We start from the raw sequence: 18,653 nt of genomic DNA on the forward strand, positions 1-18,653 counted from the left end.
TTATTTCAAGTGAAAATTTGTTTAAACAAGTGAAAATGATCTAAAAACAAGTTCATTTTTAGGTGATGAGTCTTATTTTAAAGCAGAAGTAAGCGATCTGGTCGTTTTGGCTAATGCTGCGTTCCAGGCAGGCTTTTGAAACCGTAATTTACAGCTTCAAGTCACAACCTACGACTTTGTAGCGTTCCAGGCAACCCACTCGTGTTTCTCCGACCTGTTTTACCTGTGAAAGTCACTATAACGACCACTCGTAACTTCCGACCCGTGAAGTCGTACCAGATCGAACTGGTACGACTTCACAGGTCGGAAAAACACGAGTTACGGGCTGCCTTGAACGCACCATAACAGTCCTCGTCCCTACGTCACCACATTCACAGCGTCCCTTGGCTGCACACACAGCCCTGCATGCCGTTCTCTCTCCTCATTGGATAAAGGTTGTAGGATACGAGAAAAGTTTTCTCCTGGGCTCAGAGCAGAGCAGAGGGACTGACAGACCCGTGTTTCGGTCCAAACACTCTATAGAAGTGATTGCTGTCGGAAGATATAACTATTTAAGACTTATATTAACACAAAAATATCGCTTACTTCTGCTTTAAGTGGAAAGAGATTAGTTTTGACTAGAAATGAGACATTTTGACAAGAAATACGACAAATATTCTTGGAAAGATTTTGAGTTTTTGCAGTGCACTGATGGGGTTTAGTGAAGCCTGGATTATCCCGGACCAGGACCAGGACCAGGACCAGGACCAGGACCAGGACCAGGATTAGAACCAGGACCAGGACCTGGACCAGGACCAGGACCAGGACTAGGACTTGAATGTGGACCTGGAGCTGAAGAGAAACAGTTAACAGATGAGTCGATTCTCTGGATGACTGGAGCCAAACAAACCCTGAAACAGCAACAAAAGACCACAACCCCCCCCCCAAACCCCCCCTCACCCCCTCCCTCATCCACACACACACACACACACACACACTCCCTCATCCACATCCCCCTACAGCGGAGGAGCCCATTATGTAACCCACCAACCATCCCAGTCATTAACTGGGTCCCAGTTAAAGGAGTGAAGGGTCTTTTTGGGGGGTTGTTGGGGGGGTTTAGGGGGGTGTGTGGGGGGGTCACGTGGTCCACGGAGGGTTGTTTACCACAACAAGGGGCGAAGAAGGGAGAAACAGACTGTGAAGAGGAGAGAGAGAGAGAGAGGAGAGAAGTTTTTCCCTCCGACTCATTCACAACTAAACTTCTTTCACACGCCAGGCTGCTGACCACTATCACCATGGTAACGAGAGACAGAGAGAGAGAGAGGAGGAGGAGAAGGGGATGGAAGAGGAGGAGGAGAAGGGGGTGGGGGGGGGGGGCAGCCACAAGAGGGCGACACTGAAAATATAAAACATAAATAAATAAATTCATATTATATATAAGCCTATGTGACACTTGTTCAACTCAAGAGCTTCAGTGGTTCTGATTGGTCCAACTACAACATAGAGAATTTATCTTTATGGCCGTGGTTACCGTATTATTGTTTGTTGGTACTTTTTTCTTTTCTTTTCTTTCATTCATATTATTATTATTTGTTATTATTAATTTTCCACTTCATTACAGTAATTCTTCAGAGTGATCATTGCCTGTGCCCCTCCATCTTTTTTCCCCCCAATAACATTTATAGCATCAGAGATAATTGATCCCAAGGGGTAGGAGCAAAAATATAGGCTACAATTTGAATATAGAAGTTAAAGAAAATAAACACAAGCCTATATACATCCAATGTTATATAAATGAACAAATAAATAGATAGATAGATAAATAAATACTAAAAAAAAAAAGAATAAATCGAGTAAACAGAATAAAATAGAAATAGAAAAGATAACTGGAGTTGTCTTTTGTTGTTGCTGTATCACCTGGAAGATCACTATGTAACTTCTAAACTAATAAATTAACTAATAAGTAATAAAATGAGTCTCTGTGGTTCAGCTTTATTTTTTATTTTTCACTTCATTACGTAATTCTTTAGAGTGATTATTGCCTGTGCCCCTCCAGGAGTAAGAATAATTTGAATATAGAGGACATAAGTTAAAGAAAACATACACTAGCCTATATACATCCAATTTTAGATAGATAGATAGATAGATAGATAGATAGATAGATAGGTAGGTAGGTAGGTAGATAGATAGATAGATAGATAGATAGATAGATAGATAGATAGATAGATAGATAGATAGATAGATAGATAGATAGATAGATAGATAGATAGATAGATAGATAGATAGAAAAAGAATAAATCGAGTAAACAGAATAAAATAGAAATAGAAAAGATAACTGGAGTTGTCTTTTGTTGTTGCTGTATCACCTGGAAGATCACTATGTAACTTCTAAACTAATAAATTAACTAATAAGTAATGAAATGAGTCTCTGTGGTTCAGCTCGGCTCAGATTCAAAAACACTATCTGCTTTATTATTTCACGATATGAAGATGAAATATGAAGTAAATGCTGCAGAGGAAAAACACATTAAATCACAGGTTTATGTAAAACGTGTACATACAGCCACTTTCACAAATGTTTCTTAAAAGCATCTCTACATGTATGACAGTCATTCTTTTCTTTTCTTTTTTAAATATAATAATATAATTATAAAAACCACTGCTGGGAATAAACATCGACATTATCCCACAAAAACTGATTTATAAACTCTTCCTGAGTTAAAATATTCTTGCTGTGTTGTTTAGGAATAAATATGAACATGTTTTCTTTGCATTAGCCTATTATTATTATTCAAGGTCTGAAAAGTAGTGACTAGTTTAGTCGTTAGCCAATAAAAGCTCTAAATGACAATATTTTTATTTCAGTTTTGGGAGAAATGTTGTCGGTAGTTGATAGAATTAAAAAAAAAAAAAAAAAGTATTTTATTTTACTCAAACACAGACCTATAAATAGTAAAACCAGAGAAACTGATCATTTTGGGAGTGGTGAGGTCTCTTAATTTTTTCCAGAGCTGTAGTTAGTTTGTTGTGTTTATGCCGAATTAAAGAGCTCGTCACGTGGTTTATAGAAATAGTTTGTATGATAAATTAATAACACAAAGAACCGGTCAGAATAAAGGTTTTTTACTAAATCATCAGTTTTCTCAATGGAGTTCCGCGGACACGTCGACGCATGCGCAGAACTAACTGACTGACTGTCGTAAACTGTAAACTACTTGACGGTAGAGCCGTATTCCAGTCCGTCCATCCAGGCTACACGTGAACACACCACAGTAACTTACATCCACAACAACAACAAGAAGAAGAAGTGACAGTAGTTGAGACCGGTTCGGTCCGGTTCTGGGGGTCCTGGTCCGGGTTCAGGATGCTGTATCTGGTGGGTCTGGGTCTGGGAGACGCCACCGACATCACGGTGAAGGGTCTGCGGGCCGTGAGGAGCTGCTCCCGGGTCTACCTGGAGGCCTACACCTCGGTGCTCACCGTGGGCAAGGAGGCGCTGGTGAGTCCGGTTCTGGTCCAGATAGAGTCCGGTTCTGGTCCGTACTCTAACTGGATAGATAGATAGATACAGCTCTGGAAAAAATAAAGAGACCACTCCAAAATGTTCTTGATAAATCAGCCTTATGAATGCATTATTTGTATGTTGATAACCCACTTTTTTTTTTAATTATTTTCTTTCTCTGGTGACTTTAAACATCAGTCCAGGGACAACAGATGCAAAATAGCCTTTTGGCTAATTCTGGCATGTTTACATTTGTTTAAATGTTTTTATTAATGTGCAATGTCCCTGATCCTTAAACCTTTAAATAAATAAATAAAAATAAAATCTCTATATGTAACTGTTAGGCAGCCATCGATTCCAGTGTCTATTGAACTCCAACACAAGTCTCACAACCTCACTCTACTTAGCTGATCACCTGAACCAAATCATAATTTAGATTATAAATAAATTTAAAAAAAAACACTGCTGCGATTAAAAATTGGGATTATTCCACCAATGTTGATTTCTAAACTCTTCCTAAGTTTAAAAAGTAGTGTTGTGTTGTTTTAAAATTGATTCATTATTGATTGATTTGATTTATTCGTCCATTCCACAAAACATAAACATACACAAACAAGTCAACATTTCATGATCAATATGGGCGAAAGGACGAAGGCAGAAGCAAAGCTTATTAATGCCTACAGAAAGAAAAATTACAATAACAAAACAAAACAAAATTTGTAGGAAGATTACACTCGAAGAGTAGAGTAAGTAAAGTGAATAGTATCAAAACAAAACAAGCAGAACCACCATTTAGTAATAATAATTAACTTACTTTATCCTAGTGTATGTAGAGTATCCTATTTATTCAATACATTGATTTTAAACATCCTTTTAAATTGGTTAATAGTTGTAGGCTACATGATTTTAATTAATTGTCAAGGCTATTCCATAATTTTACTCCAATAACAGAAATGCATTTGGCTTTAGTGTTTGTCCTTGAATATGAACATGTTTTCTTTGCATTATACAAGGTCTGAAAACACCAGATTTGTTTTTGTTATTTTGAACTGTTGCCATTTTCTGCAAATAAATGCTCTAAATGACAATATTTTTATTTCCAATTTGGGAGAAATGATTTCAGTAGTTTATAGAATGAAACAAAAGTGTTCATTTTACTCAAACACATAGCTATGAATAGTAAAACCAGAGGAACTGATCATTTTGAAGTAGTCTCTTAATTTTTTTCCAGAGCTGTATATCACTGTGCTGCGTTCAGGGACCTTCTGTTCTAAACCAACCAGGTGACAGACAGGTGAGCGGTGGATCAGCACTGTCTTGGACCTGGCTGGACCTTGTCACCACGGAGACGGAGCTGTAAAACCAGTGTGATGATGGCGTGATAATAGAAACACATCACCATGACAACTCTTATCATCTCACAGCACGTGTCAGTCACCATCCAGATGTGCTCCTCTGTGTGTCGTCAGCTGAACTGTCAGGGCCTACTGTGAACAGTTATGTACCGTTATTAGGGCCACGGGGAAAAGCACTTTTTACCTGAGCATTTCTTCTTCTCAAGACCCTTTCACACCGGACACACACATACATTTTTCATTGATAATAATTTGCGTGTCACTATTTTTTTTTCAAACCCCGGTTTTCATCTCAGTCCTTTCACACCGACAGCAAATGTTTGAGAAATTTTGAGATTATAATGGGTGTGTATTGCGCAGAATGTTCGGGCTACAGCTGCACACTGTGAGCTAAAGCCAGGGACACACCGGCCCGACCGTCGGGCGTCTGGCCTCGTCGGACGGCGTCGGCAGCTCGTCTGTTTGGTGTGTTCCTCTCCGTCGGGGAGCGTCGGGTCTTGTCGGGTCTCGTCGGGGCCGATTGAACATGCTCAGTCGGGGCTCGTCGGCCGTCGGGAGAGTAGACTCGTCGGGTACTCTGATTGGCTGTGTCCTAGCTATGGCGATTCTGATTGGCGGTGCCCTAAGCGAATCAGCGCGGTGTGTGGGAGGGACGGAAGTGACCACAGTAAACAAACGGTGTCCTAGCCTGTCCTACAGTAAAAATTGGATTCAAAATAAAAAGAGAAGTAAAGCAATATATTAAGCGGCAATATATTTAAACATCAAAGATGTTCAATCAAACCCACATAGTTTGAAACAACGTTCAAAACACACACAGCTCACAACTAAGCATATAAAGCCCGCTAGCTTAATGCTAACGTGTAATGTAAAACACCATAGACGGGCTAACAGAAATTAGCATCGGCTATCGCCAATTCGCGGCAACCGACCACAGCAGTAAGCTGCTAAAAACTGTTTTAATTTCGGCTTTAGCGCTGTTAAAACGTGGCTGGTTAAAGTGTTTTGGGGAGATAAATGTTGGTCTCATTGATGAAATTAACTGTGGCAGTGGCATTAGTTTGTTTGAATGAACAGTGAGCAGAGCTGCCCCTGGTCTGTATGGGTCTGTATATGGGGGAGTCCTCGCCACTCAGTCGCTCTGGTCGGCAGTCGGGGCAGTGTGTTTCACTTTTTCCTTTCTCCCGACGAGAGGCGACAGACTCGTCGGCCAAAGCCGTCGGCGTCGGGACGCGTCGTGGCGGTGTGTTCCTGGCTTAACATCTGCTAACAGAGAGCTAACAGCGTACTAACAGTGAGCTAACAGCTGCTAACAGCGTACTAACAGTGAGCTAACAGCTGCTAACAGCGTACTAACAGTGAGCTAACAGTGAGCTAACAGCGTACTAACAGTGAGCTAACAGCTGCTAACAGCGTACTAACAGTGAGCTAACTAGGGCTGACCCAAAAAAATCGAAGTTTCAAAGCTTCGTTCGTTGCCATGGTAATCGATCATGAAGTCTGTTTAATTGTTTTTTTTTTTCTTCCCTTTTTCCTTTTTGACACCGGTTCTCATCAGCAGTTGTTACATTAAAATGAGTAGGCGAGTTGGCATCCTGGAAACCTGCCTGATTTTGGAGACATACAGTGTTTGTTTGCCATTACTTTCATTATTTCCGCTACGGCCGCGACTGAACGCACATCTCGACGCGAGGTGCCGCAACGCGTGCGCAAGTTGCAATATTGACATGACCGCTAGAGGCGCTGGTGAATGAACACGGTGACGAGATCAGACCAGAACAGACGGTCACTGTTGGAACAATGGTGGAAAATATAGTTGGTGACAGATCGGTGGGGCTTTTCCCAATTTCCGGGCTATATTTCTGTTGTCTGCCCCAAGTGGAGACCCTACAGTATTGTGCGTTTTGGCTGTGTTGTGCTGCAACAAGTATATGCACAGACCGGCTATGTCAACAAGCCATTTTAACATTTAAAAGCCAGACTGGATATGTGTTGCTATCTGTAATTCAGTTTTGCCTCGTCAAAAAGAATATTTCAGATATCCACAACTACATTCTTCCTATAGGACAAATGATGTCACTTTAACCATTCATGTGTATGGGGTTTGTCATTACAGATATCTATAATTCAGTTGCAGATATCCGCTATGTGAATTACAGATATCTGTAACTGAATTACGACTAGTACTAATTCCAGTTTGAGATATCTACAACTTGATTCTGACTAGCCATAATTCCAGTTCTAGATATCTGTAATTCACCTCAATTACAGATATCTACATGTCCCTTTTCAGATATCTGAAATTAAGTTTTGACTAGGCAAAATGACGTTGTAGATATCTGTAAATGGAATTATGACTAGTCGTAATTCAGTTACAGTTATCCATGATTCACACTGAATTGTAGATATCTGTAATGACAAACCCCATACACATGAATGGCAAAAGTGACGTAATTTGTCCTAGGAAGAACGTAGTTGTGGATATCTGAAATGTTCTTTTTGACGAGGCAAAACTGAATTACAGATATCTCTTGAATCAAAAATCCAACTATTCAAAATGTAATTGCGATAAGTCAGAAAGACGTTGTTGATATCTACAATGTTAATAGTGGATAGTCAAACTTAGCTTTTAAATGTTTAATCCGCTAACAGTTGTGTCTCTCCTCAGGAAGAGTATTATGGGAAGACGTTGATCCTGGCCGACAGAGACCTGGTGGAACAGGGGGCCGATGAGATCCTGAAAGACGCCGATGTGGATGATGTGGCGTTCCTGGTGGTGGGCGACCCGTTTGGGTGAGTCACGGTCACGCCGTCCGTCCACGTCGTCTCAGATGAGATGAGATGAGATGAGATGAGAGGAGATGAGATGAGAGGGCTGCTGCTCGTCAGAGGTTTGAGATTGTTGTGGACTCTGTGACCTGACCACAGAGTTTGGGGTCGGAGCGGCTCGCTCCTCGTTTCAACGGATTCCTCCAGAAGCAGCAAATTCCTGTAACCAGTAAATGACAGAGCAGCTGCTGCGGCTCGACGTCACAGCGCGGTTTCACCTCAACATCTGTCTCATCCTCAAACAAACACGACAGAAAACATCAAAAACCCTCAGTAAACCCAAAATTCAGACTGACCCTGAATGCCTCATGATCTTTACCTCTTCTCTTCTCTTCTCTTCTCTTCTCTTCTCTTCTCTTCTCTTCTCTTCTCTTCTCTTCTCTTCTCTTCTCCTCTCCAGTTCCATTTATTTGACTTGATTAAATGAGTAAATATTAGATTATATATCAGGGTCTTTAAGGTTTAAAGCAGGGATGTCAAACATGCGGCCCGTGGGCCAAAACCAGCGGGACGAATTTGCCAAGTGTGAAAATTACATTAAAGACAGAAGAGGCATAATACTGTTGAAATTGCATGTGTTTTTCTCATGAAATTTCTGGTTGTTCATAATATATTTTGTAAAAGGATAGTTCATTCAATGTAAACATCTTAATAATGTACTTTTTTTGCACTAAAACAAAGAGAAAAGTTATTATTATATTATTATGCTCTTATTTTTTAATTTTTTAATTTTTTTCCCCCTTTATTTTACCAGGCAAATTGCTTGAGATAAAAAAAAATCTCTTTTACAAGCATGGCCTGGCCAAGAAAGCAGCAACAAGATATACAGTAGATGTACCAGTGTAGAAGCAGACAAAGACAGCCAGCCTACTTTAGCAAACAGAGTACAATGATGGGTGAGTGACTTACAGCCGGTAATGTATCATGTATCTTAAAGCACAATGATAAATGGCATCCATTATATGCAAAGAGGTAGAGCAGGCATTAATGTACAGTACGTCGCCATAATCCAACAAAGGAATAAAAGTAGCTGCAACAAGACAAAAGAAAAACAAGATTTATTTCTGAAATAAAAGCCCAATCTCACTTTTAGCTTCTTTACTTTTACCGGTCTGGCCACTGGAGATCAAATTGCACTGAATGTGGCACCTGAACTAAAATGATCTTCATCTTCATCTTCATCTCTAAATGAAAATTTAATGTTGTTTTTAATTTATTTATGATTGTTGATCTTCCTGCAGAGCCACGACCCACAGCGACCTGGTCCTCAGAGCAGTGCATGCTGGGATACCGTACAAAGTCATCCACAACGCCTCCATCATGAACGCCGTGGGCTGCTGCGGTCTGCAGGTACCACACACACACACACACACACACACACACACACACACACATAGACACACACACACAGACACAAACATAGACACAAACACACACTGTCTGAATCCTGATTGGACGCTGAGTTAAACGTGTCAAAGGTCTTTAATGGCGTCGGGATGAAGACGAGTTTGTTTAATTCACTTTAAGAGCAGCAGCAGCAGCAGGAGGAGGAGGAGGTGACTCTGTCTGCTCCTCGTCCCCCCGGGGGCTTTTAATTTGAAGGATCCCATCAGGCTAAAAAGGTTCACAGGAAGTTCAGGTGAGACCGGTTCAGAGTCGATGATGTCATAGACTCCCATAATGCAAAGGCAACCTGACAGTCAGAGCTCAGGGAGACACAACACAACACAATTCCCCGTCCTGCGCCTGTATTACGGTGGCCTGGAGGTGCAAACCAACATTACAAAATCCAAAACACTTTTACAAAGCTTGAGACAAATTTACATTTTAGAAAACATTTTTACATACTATCATAAAACAAAATTACATTACCATAACACATTTACAAGTCCTGAAACAAATTTACATTTCAGAAAACAAATTAAAGGGATAGTAGCATTTTTTTAAAGTGTGGTTGTATGATCTACAAATAGCCCCTAAGTACTTTAATTGCAGTAGAAGACTCTCTACACTCCTCCCGTTAGCAACGCCAGCCCATAATAGCCCTGCCCAGAGATTTACAACATACAGTGTTGTGAACGGACCCAAAGAAACGGCCTATTTTCACGGCCTAAAAGAGGTTTTACCTGAAAAAAAAATACACAATTCCATTGTTCACTATAATATAATTTTTTTCAGCCCTTCAAAGTGCTGGAAAAACACAGTTTTTATTTGGAGCTAACCAACTGATCGGCGGCCGCTAACCCTGGGCGGAGGGATACGTGAATTGGTTAGGTCCAAATAAAAACTGTGTTTTTCCTGCACTTTGAGGGGCTGGAAAAAATAATATTATAGCGAACAATGGAACTGTGTATTTTTTTTTCACGTAAAACCTCTTTTAGGCCGCGAAAATAGGCCGTTTCTATGGGTCTGTTCACAACAATGTATGTTGTAAATCTCTGGGCAGGGCTATGGGCTGGCGTTGCTAACGGGAGGAGTGCAGAGAGTCTTCTACTGCAATTAAAGTACTTAGGGGCTATTTGTAGATCATACAACCCCACTTTAAAAAAATGCTACTATCCCTTTAACAAGAAACGAAAACACTTTTACAAACACCGAGACAAATTTACAAGTGTTGAAACACTTTTACAAGTCCCAAAATAAATTTACAAGTTACATATCAACCGGAAAGGGAATGTACCAACTACCGGAAGTGATAACGGGAGCAGCCAATACGAGTTGTTCATAGTGACGGCGGTATCGCTACCGGCAACGGGATACGTTACTGGTAAATTTGTCTCGGTGTTTGTAAAAGTATTTTCGTTTCTTGTTTAATTTGTTTTCTGAAATATAAATTTGTTTGGGGACTTGTAAATGTGTTATGGTAATGTCATTTTGTTTTATGATATGTAAAAATGTTTTCTAAAATGTAAATTTGTCTCAAGCTTTGTAAAAGTGTTTTGGATTTTGTAATGTTGGTTTGCACCTCCAGGCCACCGTATCCATCCGCTCCATCTGCTGCTGCTGATGTCTGTGAACGCACCACAACAATGTGACCTCATCAATAACCGACCTGTCACAGCCACCAATCAGAGAGCAGGACCCCAGCTGCTGTTCCCACACACACACACACACACACACACACACACATTAGCATTAGCGCTAACAGAGCTCTCCTCTGGGAGGTCGTTAATATGTTAATGAGGGGGCGGGATATGCAAATGAGCCCCTAGTGCGTTCCCTCCACTGGGAGTCAATCCCATCAGCCCCTGCTGTGAGTTTATATTATCTGACCGCTGCCCCCGCCCCTCGACCCCCTCACACACACACACACACACACACACACACACACTTGAACAATAAAGATTCAAAATCAAACCAGCAGAAACTTAAAGTCTTTGTTGAGTCGACCAATGACTGAGCAGAGTGGTCAGCTGACTTCAGCCTGTTTCTTTTTCTTTTTTCTTTCTTTTTTCTTAATGTTTTTATTCATTGGCAGGCACAAGTACATACGATTGTTGTTTTAAAAACAACAACAACCACTTATCCCCTCCCAGTCCTACATAATGTTGTTACAGATCAGTAATAACACACATCCTTCCTTCTTACCTTAAACAGACAGTCTTGAAATCTTGAAATCTTGAAAACAAGCATACACAGGTAATTAAAAACAAAAAAAAGACACAACAAAACAAAACAGGAAAGTAATATTTTCAATGGAATGAAAAGAGGCAGGGATGAAAAAAATATATAGTCAAAAGTCGATTGTCAGAGGTGAACATTTCATTTGTCCTGTGTCTTTAATTTAGCTATGTAACTAATCCTGCAGCCCCAAACCAAATCAAATTTTCCAGGTGTCCACCTCAGATTGTGTTTAATTTTCTCCAGATCTAAGTACAGCATGAGCTCCTTGAAGCTTTGGGGGCGACTGGCGACTTCCATTCCAACAAAATCCTTCTACGTACTAATAAAGAAGCAAAGGCGATATTATCCTTAACCTTTTTCCTAATTGTTTGACGGTCTGATAATACTCCAAAAATAGCCAATTTCATATTTAGTGCTTCTGCAAGATGTTTAAAAACAGCCGTCCAGTGAACTTGCAGACGGGGGCACGACCAAAACATGTGGGTCACGTATGTTTGCTGGTGACATGTGACACCTACTGCAGGTGTCTGTGATATTGGAGTAAATTTTGGAAAGTTTGGAATTGGTAAAATAGATACGATTAAGCCTGGAGCAGATGTACGTACTGTTATTTAACCCTGCAGAGTTCTTGTTCCCAATCTTTCCTGATGTAGCCTGTTTCTTTTTCTTTTTCTGTGTGTGTGTGTCTGTGTGTGTGTGTGTGTGTGTGTGTGTGTGTGTGTGTGTGTGTGTGTGTGTGTGTGTGTGTGTGTGTCACAGCTGTACAACTTTGGTGAGACGGTGTCGTTCGTCTTCTGGACGGAGACGTGGAAACCGGAAAGTTTCTACGACAAAATCTGTAAGAACAGGAAAGCTGGACTACACACACTCTGTCTGCTGGGTGAGACACACACACACACACACACATATACTGGGGGGGGGGGGTCAAAGTGCAGCGGGGTCACTGGGAAGAAGAGGGGGAGCATCACACACAGAGATCTCCATGGCAACGTGAGGGCCTCAGGTGGAGTCAGCTGGTGTGATGGGGGGGTGAGGGGGCGGAGCTTCAGGGTGCAGGTGTCAGGACAACATCAATCACACACACACACACCCCCGACTGAAACACACACACAGACACCCCAGGGACACACACACACACACACACACACACACACACACACACACACACACACACACACACACGCTCTAACAGCATCAGACTCTGTTTCTTTGTGTTTCCATCAACAGACATTAAAGTGAAGGAGCAGAGTCTGGAGAACATGATGAGGTAAGAACCAGGACCAGAACCACATTAATACCCTTAATACCCCCCCCCCCCAGCACCAGACCAGACCAGACCAGACCAGACCAGACCTCCTGTAGTGGTCTGGTTGGTTGGTTGGTGGTGATGTCATGGTGATGTCGTGTCTCAGTGGTTCTGAGGTTGAACCTCAGCGCCGATGGAGGAGGTTTCATCTGGACCACAGGGGTCTGACCGGCAGACCGGACCGGACCGGACCGGACTGGATCTGGATCTGGACCAGGGTTATTATAGTTTTAAAAATGAAATCAGTTTTTAATTCATATATAGTTTTTCAGTTTTTTATTTCAGTTTAGTTTTAGTGAGTTCAACACGTGATGAATCGGTTTTAGTTTAGTTTTATTGTAGAGGAATTGATTAGTTTCTATTCAGTCTTAGTTGTAGTTTTTATTTAGTCTAGTCTTAGTTTTTCCCTGTTAAAAGGGTTTTCCATGGAGTTTTTCCTCAGTGGATGTGAGGGTCTAAGGACAGAGGATGTTGTTATGATGCCATGTGAAGCCCTTTGAGACAAACTGTTGGTAAAAACGGTCTATACAAATAAAATTGCCTTGCCTTGCCTAGTTGTAGTTTTTATTTAGTCTTCGTCTTAGTTGTAGTTTTTATTGAGTCTTATGTAGTTTTTATTTAGTCTTAGTTGTAGTTGTCCAGGTTTTAGGAGAAAGCCTCTGTCAGACCTCTGAAGATGAACTTTGTCCCGTTTAGTTGCATCCATCCCATAATGTTCCTGCTTCTGCATTAGTAGGAGAGTTTTCGCCTCTTTTCAATAGAAACCAGAAACAAATAAACTGTTTTATATACTAACTGTATTCAATCTAATCCCAGATGTGTTATTCTACATTTTGACACCAAATGTAAAATCTTTATTGCAAATGAATATCGGTTTCCTTGGTTACTAGTAATTGGTATCAGTATTGACCCACATAAACCGTATCGAGTCCAAAAACATAAACTCACTGTGTTTTTCTGGATTTATTACGTAGTAGAAAACACCCAGGGCTTTCTATCCGTCGAACAGGCTTCTGTCGCCTGGTTTCATTGGTATTTTAAGTATTGATAAGTGGAGCTGATTATCAGCCGATCAGTTTGATGAGTTGAACTCTGTGTGCGACCGCAGAGGGAAGAAGATCTATGAGCCTCCTCGCTTCATGACGGTGAGCCAGGCGGCCGACCAGCTGATCCAGATCGTCCAGAGGAGGAGGGAGGAGGGGGAGGAGCTCGGTGAGTCTCGCTCTCATCTGATTGGTCCACGTGTTCGTATAAACCTACGTTGTTATTATTTGCCGTTAGATAATATGACACGTTTAAGCTCCGCCCCCAAGCTTAGGTGGAGATTTTAAAGGGATACGCCAACATTTTTTTTTCCGTGTCTTGCCTCACTCCCGAGTCCATGACCAGCAGATAGACACCATCCTTTTGACTGTGCGTGCAGTAACCATGGAGATAGAGCCGTATCGCCCATAATTAGCTTAGCTCAAACACTGGAAGTGTATGGGTAGTGTTAGCCTGCTGATTTCATTTTAGCTCTAAACTCTGTAAATATATCACTTTATCAACATTTCAAACATGTTTAGGAGAGAAAGTAGCCGTTTAGATCAGCAGTGTGTCGTTAATTTGTCTAAATACCAGCTGTTTACAATTTTGTTCGGACGAATTCGGTGCTACTCAAGCTAGCCGTTGTGACCAACACACTTCCGGTTACTTTCACAAAATAAAACACCTGTTGTCCTTTACATACAGAAAACCATGACGATAGAATTAGTGCTTTTACTTTGAAATAGGAAGCTAACCTACCCTCGATGTAGCTAGCTTGAACCAAAATAAACCGTCTTTGCTTGAACCCTCCGTTTTGACCGATCTCGTCCCGTTAGCGGCATTTGACCGCTCAAGATGCCTTACCGGAGAGTTTTGTCAGCTCTGAGACGAAGATCGGCCCGCCGGTTTCCGTTTAAAGTTGCTGAAGAGTTTCTCTGATGACTTTAGGTGGAGGCAGGCTAACACTACCTATACACTTCCAGTGTTTGAGCTAAGCTAATTAGCGACTTTAGGTGGAGGCAGGCTAACACTACCCATACACTTCCAGTGTTTGAGCTAAGCTAATTAGCGACTTTAGGTGGAGGCAGGCTAACACTACCCATACACTTCCAGTGTTTGAGCTAAGCTAATTAGCGACTTTAGGTGGAGGCAGGCTAACACTACCCATACACTTCCAGTGTTTGAGCTAAGCTAATTAGCGACTTTAGGTGGAGGCAGGCTAACACTACCCATACACTTCCAGTGTTTGAGCTAAGCTAATTACGGGCGATACGGCTCTATCTCCCTTGTTACTGCACGTACAGTCGAAAGGATGGTGTCTATCTGCTGGTCATGGACTCAGGAGTGAGGCCAGACACGAAAAAAAAATGTTGGCGTATCCCTTTAAATGTGACATTTGATTCTCTGATGAAAAATAAAAAACTTTGTTTAGGTTAAAGTTTTTTTTTACCTTTATTACGTTTTAAATTATGAACTCAAAGCTTCGGAGTAAATGTAATCTGCAATATTCAAATGAGACAGCGTCATCGAACCAGAAGAAACCATATTTGGACGAGAGGGGGCGGAGTTCTGTGTCTTCTCATGAAGCCTGAGATGTGATGTGACGTCATTATTCAGCCTCTTTTATCTCACATTTCAGACATTAGGTGAAATAGTAGAATGACAGACAACATTTATACTCAAAAAGCGATTTTACAAAATTTTAATTGTAGTCTTGTTTTCTACACTTTATTCATACATTCCACTGTTTCTGAGAAGCCAAGACTTTGGTAAACCTGTTTCAAACACCAAAACAGTTCATCCTCATGATCGAAGGTGTGTTTGTTTTCACAAGAGATTAATGTAATGTAATGTAAAACATTGTCTCCTTTATGTATGCATATAGTCCATATGGATTCTTTTGAGTTTTTATTCTCTTATGTTAATTAATATTACTTATGTGTATATGCATATGTATTTTTTTTAAACTAATTTATTCACTTTCATTTTGTTTTATTTATTTGCTTATCTCTTATTTTTACTATTAAATTTTTTTTGTTCCTGGTTTACCTGCTTTTGCTGTTTTACGCCCATGTGTTGAATATCTCTTCTATAATATTTTTATGTAATTTTTGTTATGATATCAAATGCTTGTAAATGTCATTTGATTTGTCATTGCTTTAAAGGGATAGTTCAACATGTTGGCAAATTGGCCCATTGCCATAATCCCTATAGTCATAGCAGTAGGTTCGTTACCTTTAATTGTCGGTGCAAAGTGTTTTTAGAACGGCGGAGCAGAGCCGTGAGCTGTTCAGAGCTACGCTACGGAGGCTCATTATGGGATTTCTTGGTTTCCCTCATCAAACACATCAAATACACAATCCAACAACTCCACAACGCTCTGGTGGACAAGTTGTGACCTGCACATTCACCACGCTATGAGATAATAACACAACGTTACCAGACAGAGTTGTTTTAGAGGTAAATTCATGCAGAACCCCTGATGCGCGTTGCCTTCAGGGACAGTTTTTCATCACTCAGTCTCTGTATTTACCTCTAAAACAGGTAAATAGCTTGCACCGACAATTAAAGGTAACGAACCTACTGCTATGACTATAGGGATTGTGGAAATGGGCCAATTTGCCAGAATGTTGAACTATCCCTTTAAAAGGAAACAATAAAAAAAAAAAAGTACGATCAAAAAGACATAAAACATTTGGGTATCGTTACATCTCTAAGCACTAAAAGTAAAAAATGGATGGTAACTCTGGACTTTCTCCTTCCCCTCGCCTCAGGTGTGACGGAGGACACGGTGTGTGTGGGCGTGGCCAGACTCGGCGCCGACGACCAGACGATCCGCGTGGCGACGCTCCGTCAGCTGGCGTCGTGCGACCTCGGCGCTCCGCTGCACTCGCTGGTCGTCACGGCGCGGCTCCACCCGCTGGAGGTCGACCTGCTGCGGCTCAACGCAGAACCAGACGCTCTGCAGCACCTGCACATGATCGACAGCTCCACCTACACATCCTAACACACGCACACAACACACAACGCTGTGGGACTGTGTGGTCAGTCGTCATGGCGACAGGGACCAGGACAATCTTCAGTTCACACCTTGCCGATGGAAGCTCAGGTGTAAACGATGTCATTGATGTCGATGTCAGTCCAGTTGTACGATGCGTTCAGGTGCAAAAACTCAAAATCTTTCCAAGAATATTTGTCTCATTTCTTGTCAAAACTAAACTCTTTACACTTATAATAAGACTCGTCACCTAAAAATGTACTTGTTTTTAGATCATTTTCACTTATTTCAAACAAAATTGTCAATTGAAATAAGTAGAAAAAGTTTTTTGTGCTTGTAATAAGAAAGAAAAACTTGCTCCACTATCAGATTTTTCTACTTATTTCAAGAGAAAATCTGCTTTAAAGATGTAAAAAGTGTCTAAAAACAAGCTACTTTTTATGTAACGAGTCTTATTTTAAGTAGAATGAGATGTGTTTTGACTAGAAATGACATTTTGACTAGAAAAGACAAATATTCTTGGTAAGATATTTGAGTTTTTGGCGGTTGAACCAGATTCTCTTTGCCGTTTCACACTGATAAAACTGTTGTGATGATGCCATCAATAAAACGTGTCGATCAATGATCAATAATATGAAGCAAAGAGAAACTGAATCATTTATTATCATCATTATTATTATTATCATAATTATCATAATTATAATTATTATTATTACAGTTGAAAAAAAAAGAGTGAACCCTCCGACCGGTCACATCATGGTTTTGGTCACATGGTTTGGCACATTTAAAAACACGGAGTGACATCATCACTCTCTCTCTCACCACGGACCAATCAGCTGACAGCAGCAGAACAGTCTGGTCCCAGTGGTGATGATGATGTCACAGAGGGGGCGGGGCCTCCGATTGTCTCTGATTCATGATGAAGGCACTTAGCAGGAACGCTCTCGTCCACCGACACGGACCGGGACATAGAAACTGGTGGTGGGAGGGAGGAGGGGGAGGAGGGGGAGGGAGAAGGGGGAGGGGGGGTTGAGTTCATCTGGTCCCAGTTCACAGTGATACCCCCCCTCCCTCCATCACCCCCTCCTCTGCTCCCGAAGTCCTGGTCCCTGGAGAGGAGGGGGAGAGGAGGGGGGGGGGCAGGTGTCAGGAGGAGGAGGAGCTTCTTCTTCTACATCGCCGCCGTCTCGATCTGAACGTAGAGCTGTCGCACACCGGCCTGAAAACACACAACAACACAACACCATGCTATGAAATAATCATGTAACATTATGACACATGAAGCAAATACTCTGAACTACGTGCACTTTTGAAATCCCTCCGCCCAGCAGCCGTGTCTGGAATGTAGTTCCGGCTGCATTTCCCTCTAAAACAACTCTGTGTGGTAACGTTGTGTTATTATCTCATAGCGTGGTGAATGTGCAGGTCACAACTTGTCCACCAGAGCGTTGTGGAGTTGTTGGATTGTGTATTTGATGAGTTTGATGAGGGAAACATGGAACGTGCAGAGCTCACGCCTCTGCTCCGCCGTTCTAAAAAATAGCTTGCACCGACAATTAAAGGTAACGCACCTACTGCTATGACTATGGGAATGGGCTAGTGTGACGTCACGAATCACTTCCGTGTCCAAACCCTGCTGCGAACGTATACAGCAAATGCATGTTCTTCATTGCTGTTGTCCCCCCAAAACACACACACACACACACACACACACACACACACACACACAATCATTTATAAATTACATAGAGACGTTATATGAGCTAACGTTTAGCGCTAGCTACCAGCTAACTAACGTTTACCTCCGTGACTGGACCACCACGACATATCGCAACCCACTGGTCTCTGCCACCTCCTGTAGTATCTACACATGTATACGGTCGCATTGTTTACGATGTGTTTTAATTAATCCTGCAACACACAGTGTGACCGCGGTAACGGCACGGTGACAGACAGGCTCATTAATGTGCAGAGGGACCATAGACTGTAGAAAAGAGAGGGATGAGGTTAACTTTACAGCTGTTTCCTTCG

The 18,653-nt window shown here is 41.5% G+C and overlaps 2 protein-coding genes across 2 annotated transcripts in view; one reads left to right on the plus strand and one right to left on the minus strand.

Annotated features, from left to right (window-relative positions):
- The first annotated feature begins 3,199 nt into the window (after window positions 1–3,199).
- On the plus strand, window positions 3,200–16,809 carry dph5 (diphthamide biosynthesis 5). Its single transcript, XM_085775197.1, has 7 exons — window positions 3,200–3,481; window positions 7,508–7,632; window positions 8,910–9,018; window positions 12,052–12,172; window positions 12,520–12,559; window positions 13,707–13,810; window positions 16,399–16,809. Exons 1-7 carry the CDS (start codon window positions 3,347–3,349, stop codon window positions 16,629–16,631), a joined length of 867 nt encoding a protein of 288 aa, XP_085631323.1. The 5' UTR covers window positions 3,200–3,346; the 3' UTR covers window positions 16,632–16,809.
- Window positions 16,810–17,656: 847 nt separating this feature from the next.
- slc30a7 (solute carrier family 30 member 7) overlaps window positions 17,657–18,653 on the minus strand; it is a 13,407-nt gene continuing 12,410 nt past the window's right edge. The window contains exon 11 of the mRNA XM_085775196.1: window positions 17,657–17,841. Within this exon, the coding sequence (XP_085631322.1) occupies window positions 17,794–17,841 (48 nt within the window). The 3' untranslated portion in view covers window positions 17,657–17,793. The remainder of the gene's footprint in view (window positions 17,842–18,653) is intronic.

The sequence above is a fragment of the Trachurus japonicus genome, chromosome 4, assembly GCF_045865225.1.
Source record: "Trachurus japonicus isolate A0001 chromosome 4, Traja_1.0".
In the NCBI taxonomy this organism is placed as follows: domain Eukaryota; kingdom Metazoa; phylum Chordata; class Actinopteri; order Carangiformes; family Carangidae; genus Trachurus; species Trachurus japonicus.

Bases quoted from the DNA above. Each gene is read 5' to 3' on its own strand.
- dph5 (XM_085775197.1), top strand. From the start codon at position 3,347: ATGCTGTATCTGGTGGGTCTGGGTCTGGGAGACGCCACCGACATCACG. The intron at 12,173-12,519 runs GTGAGACACACA...TTCCATCAACAG, and splicing joins ACACACACTCTGTCTGCTGG to ACATTAAAGTGAAGGAGCAG. The intron at 12,560-13,706 runs GTAAGAACCAGG...GTGCGACCGCAG, and splicing joins AGTCTGGAGAACATGATGAG to AGGGAAGAAGATCTATGAGC.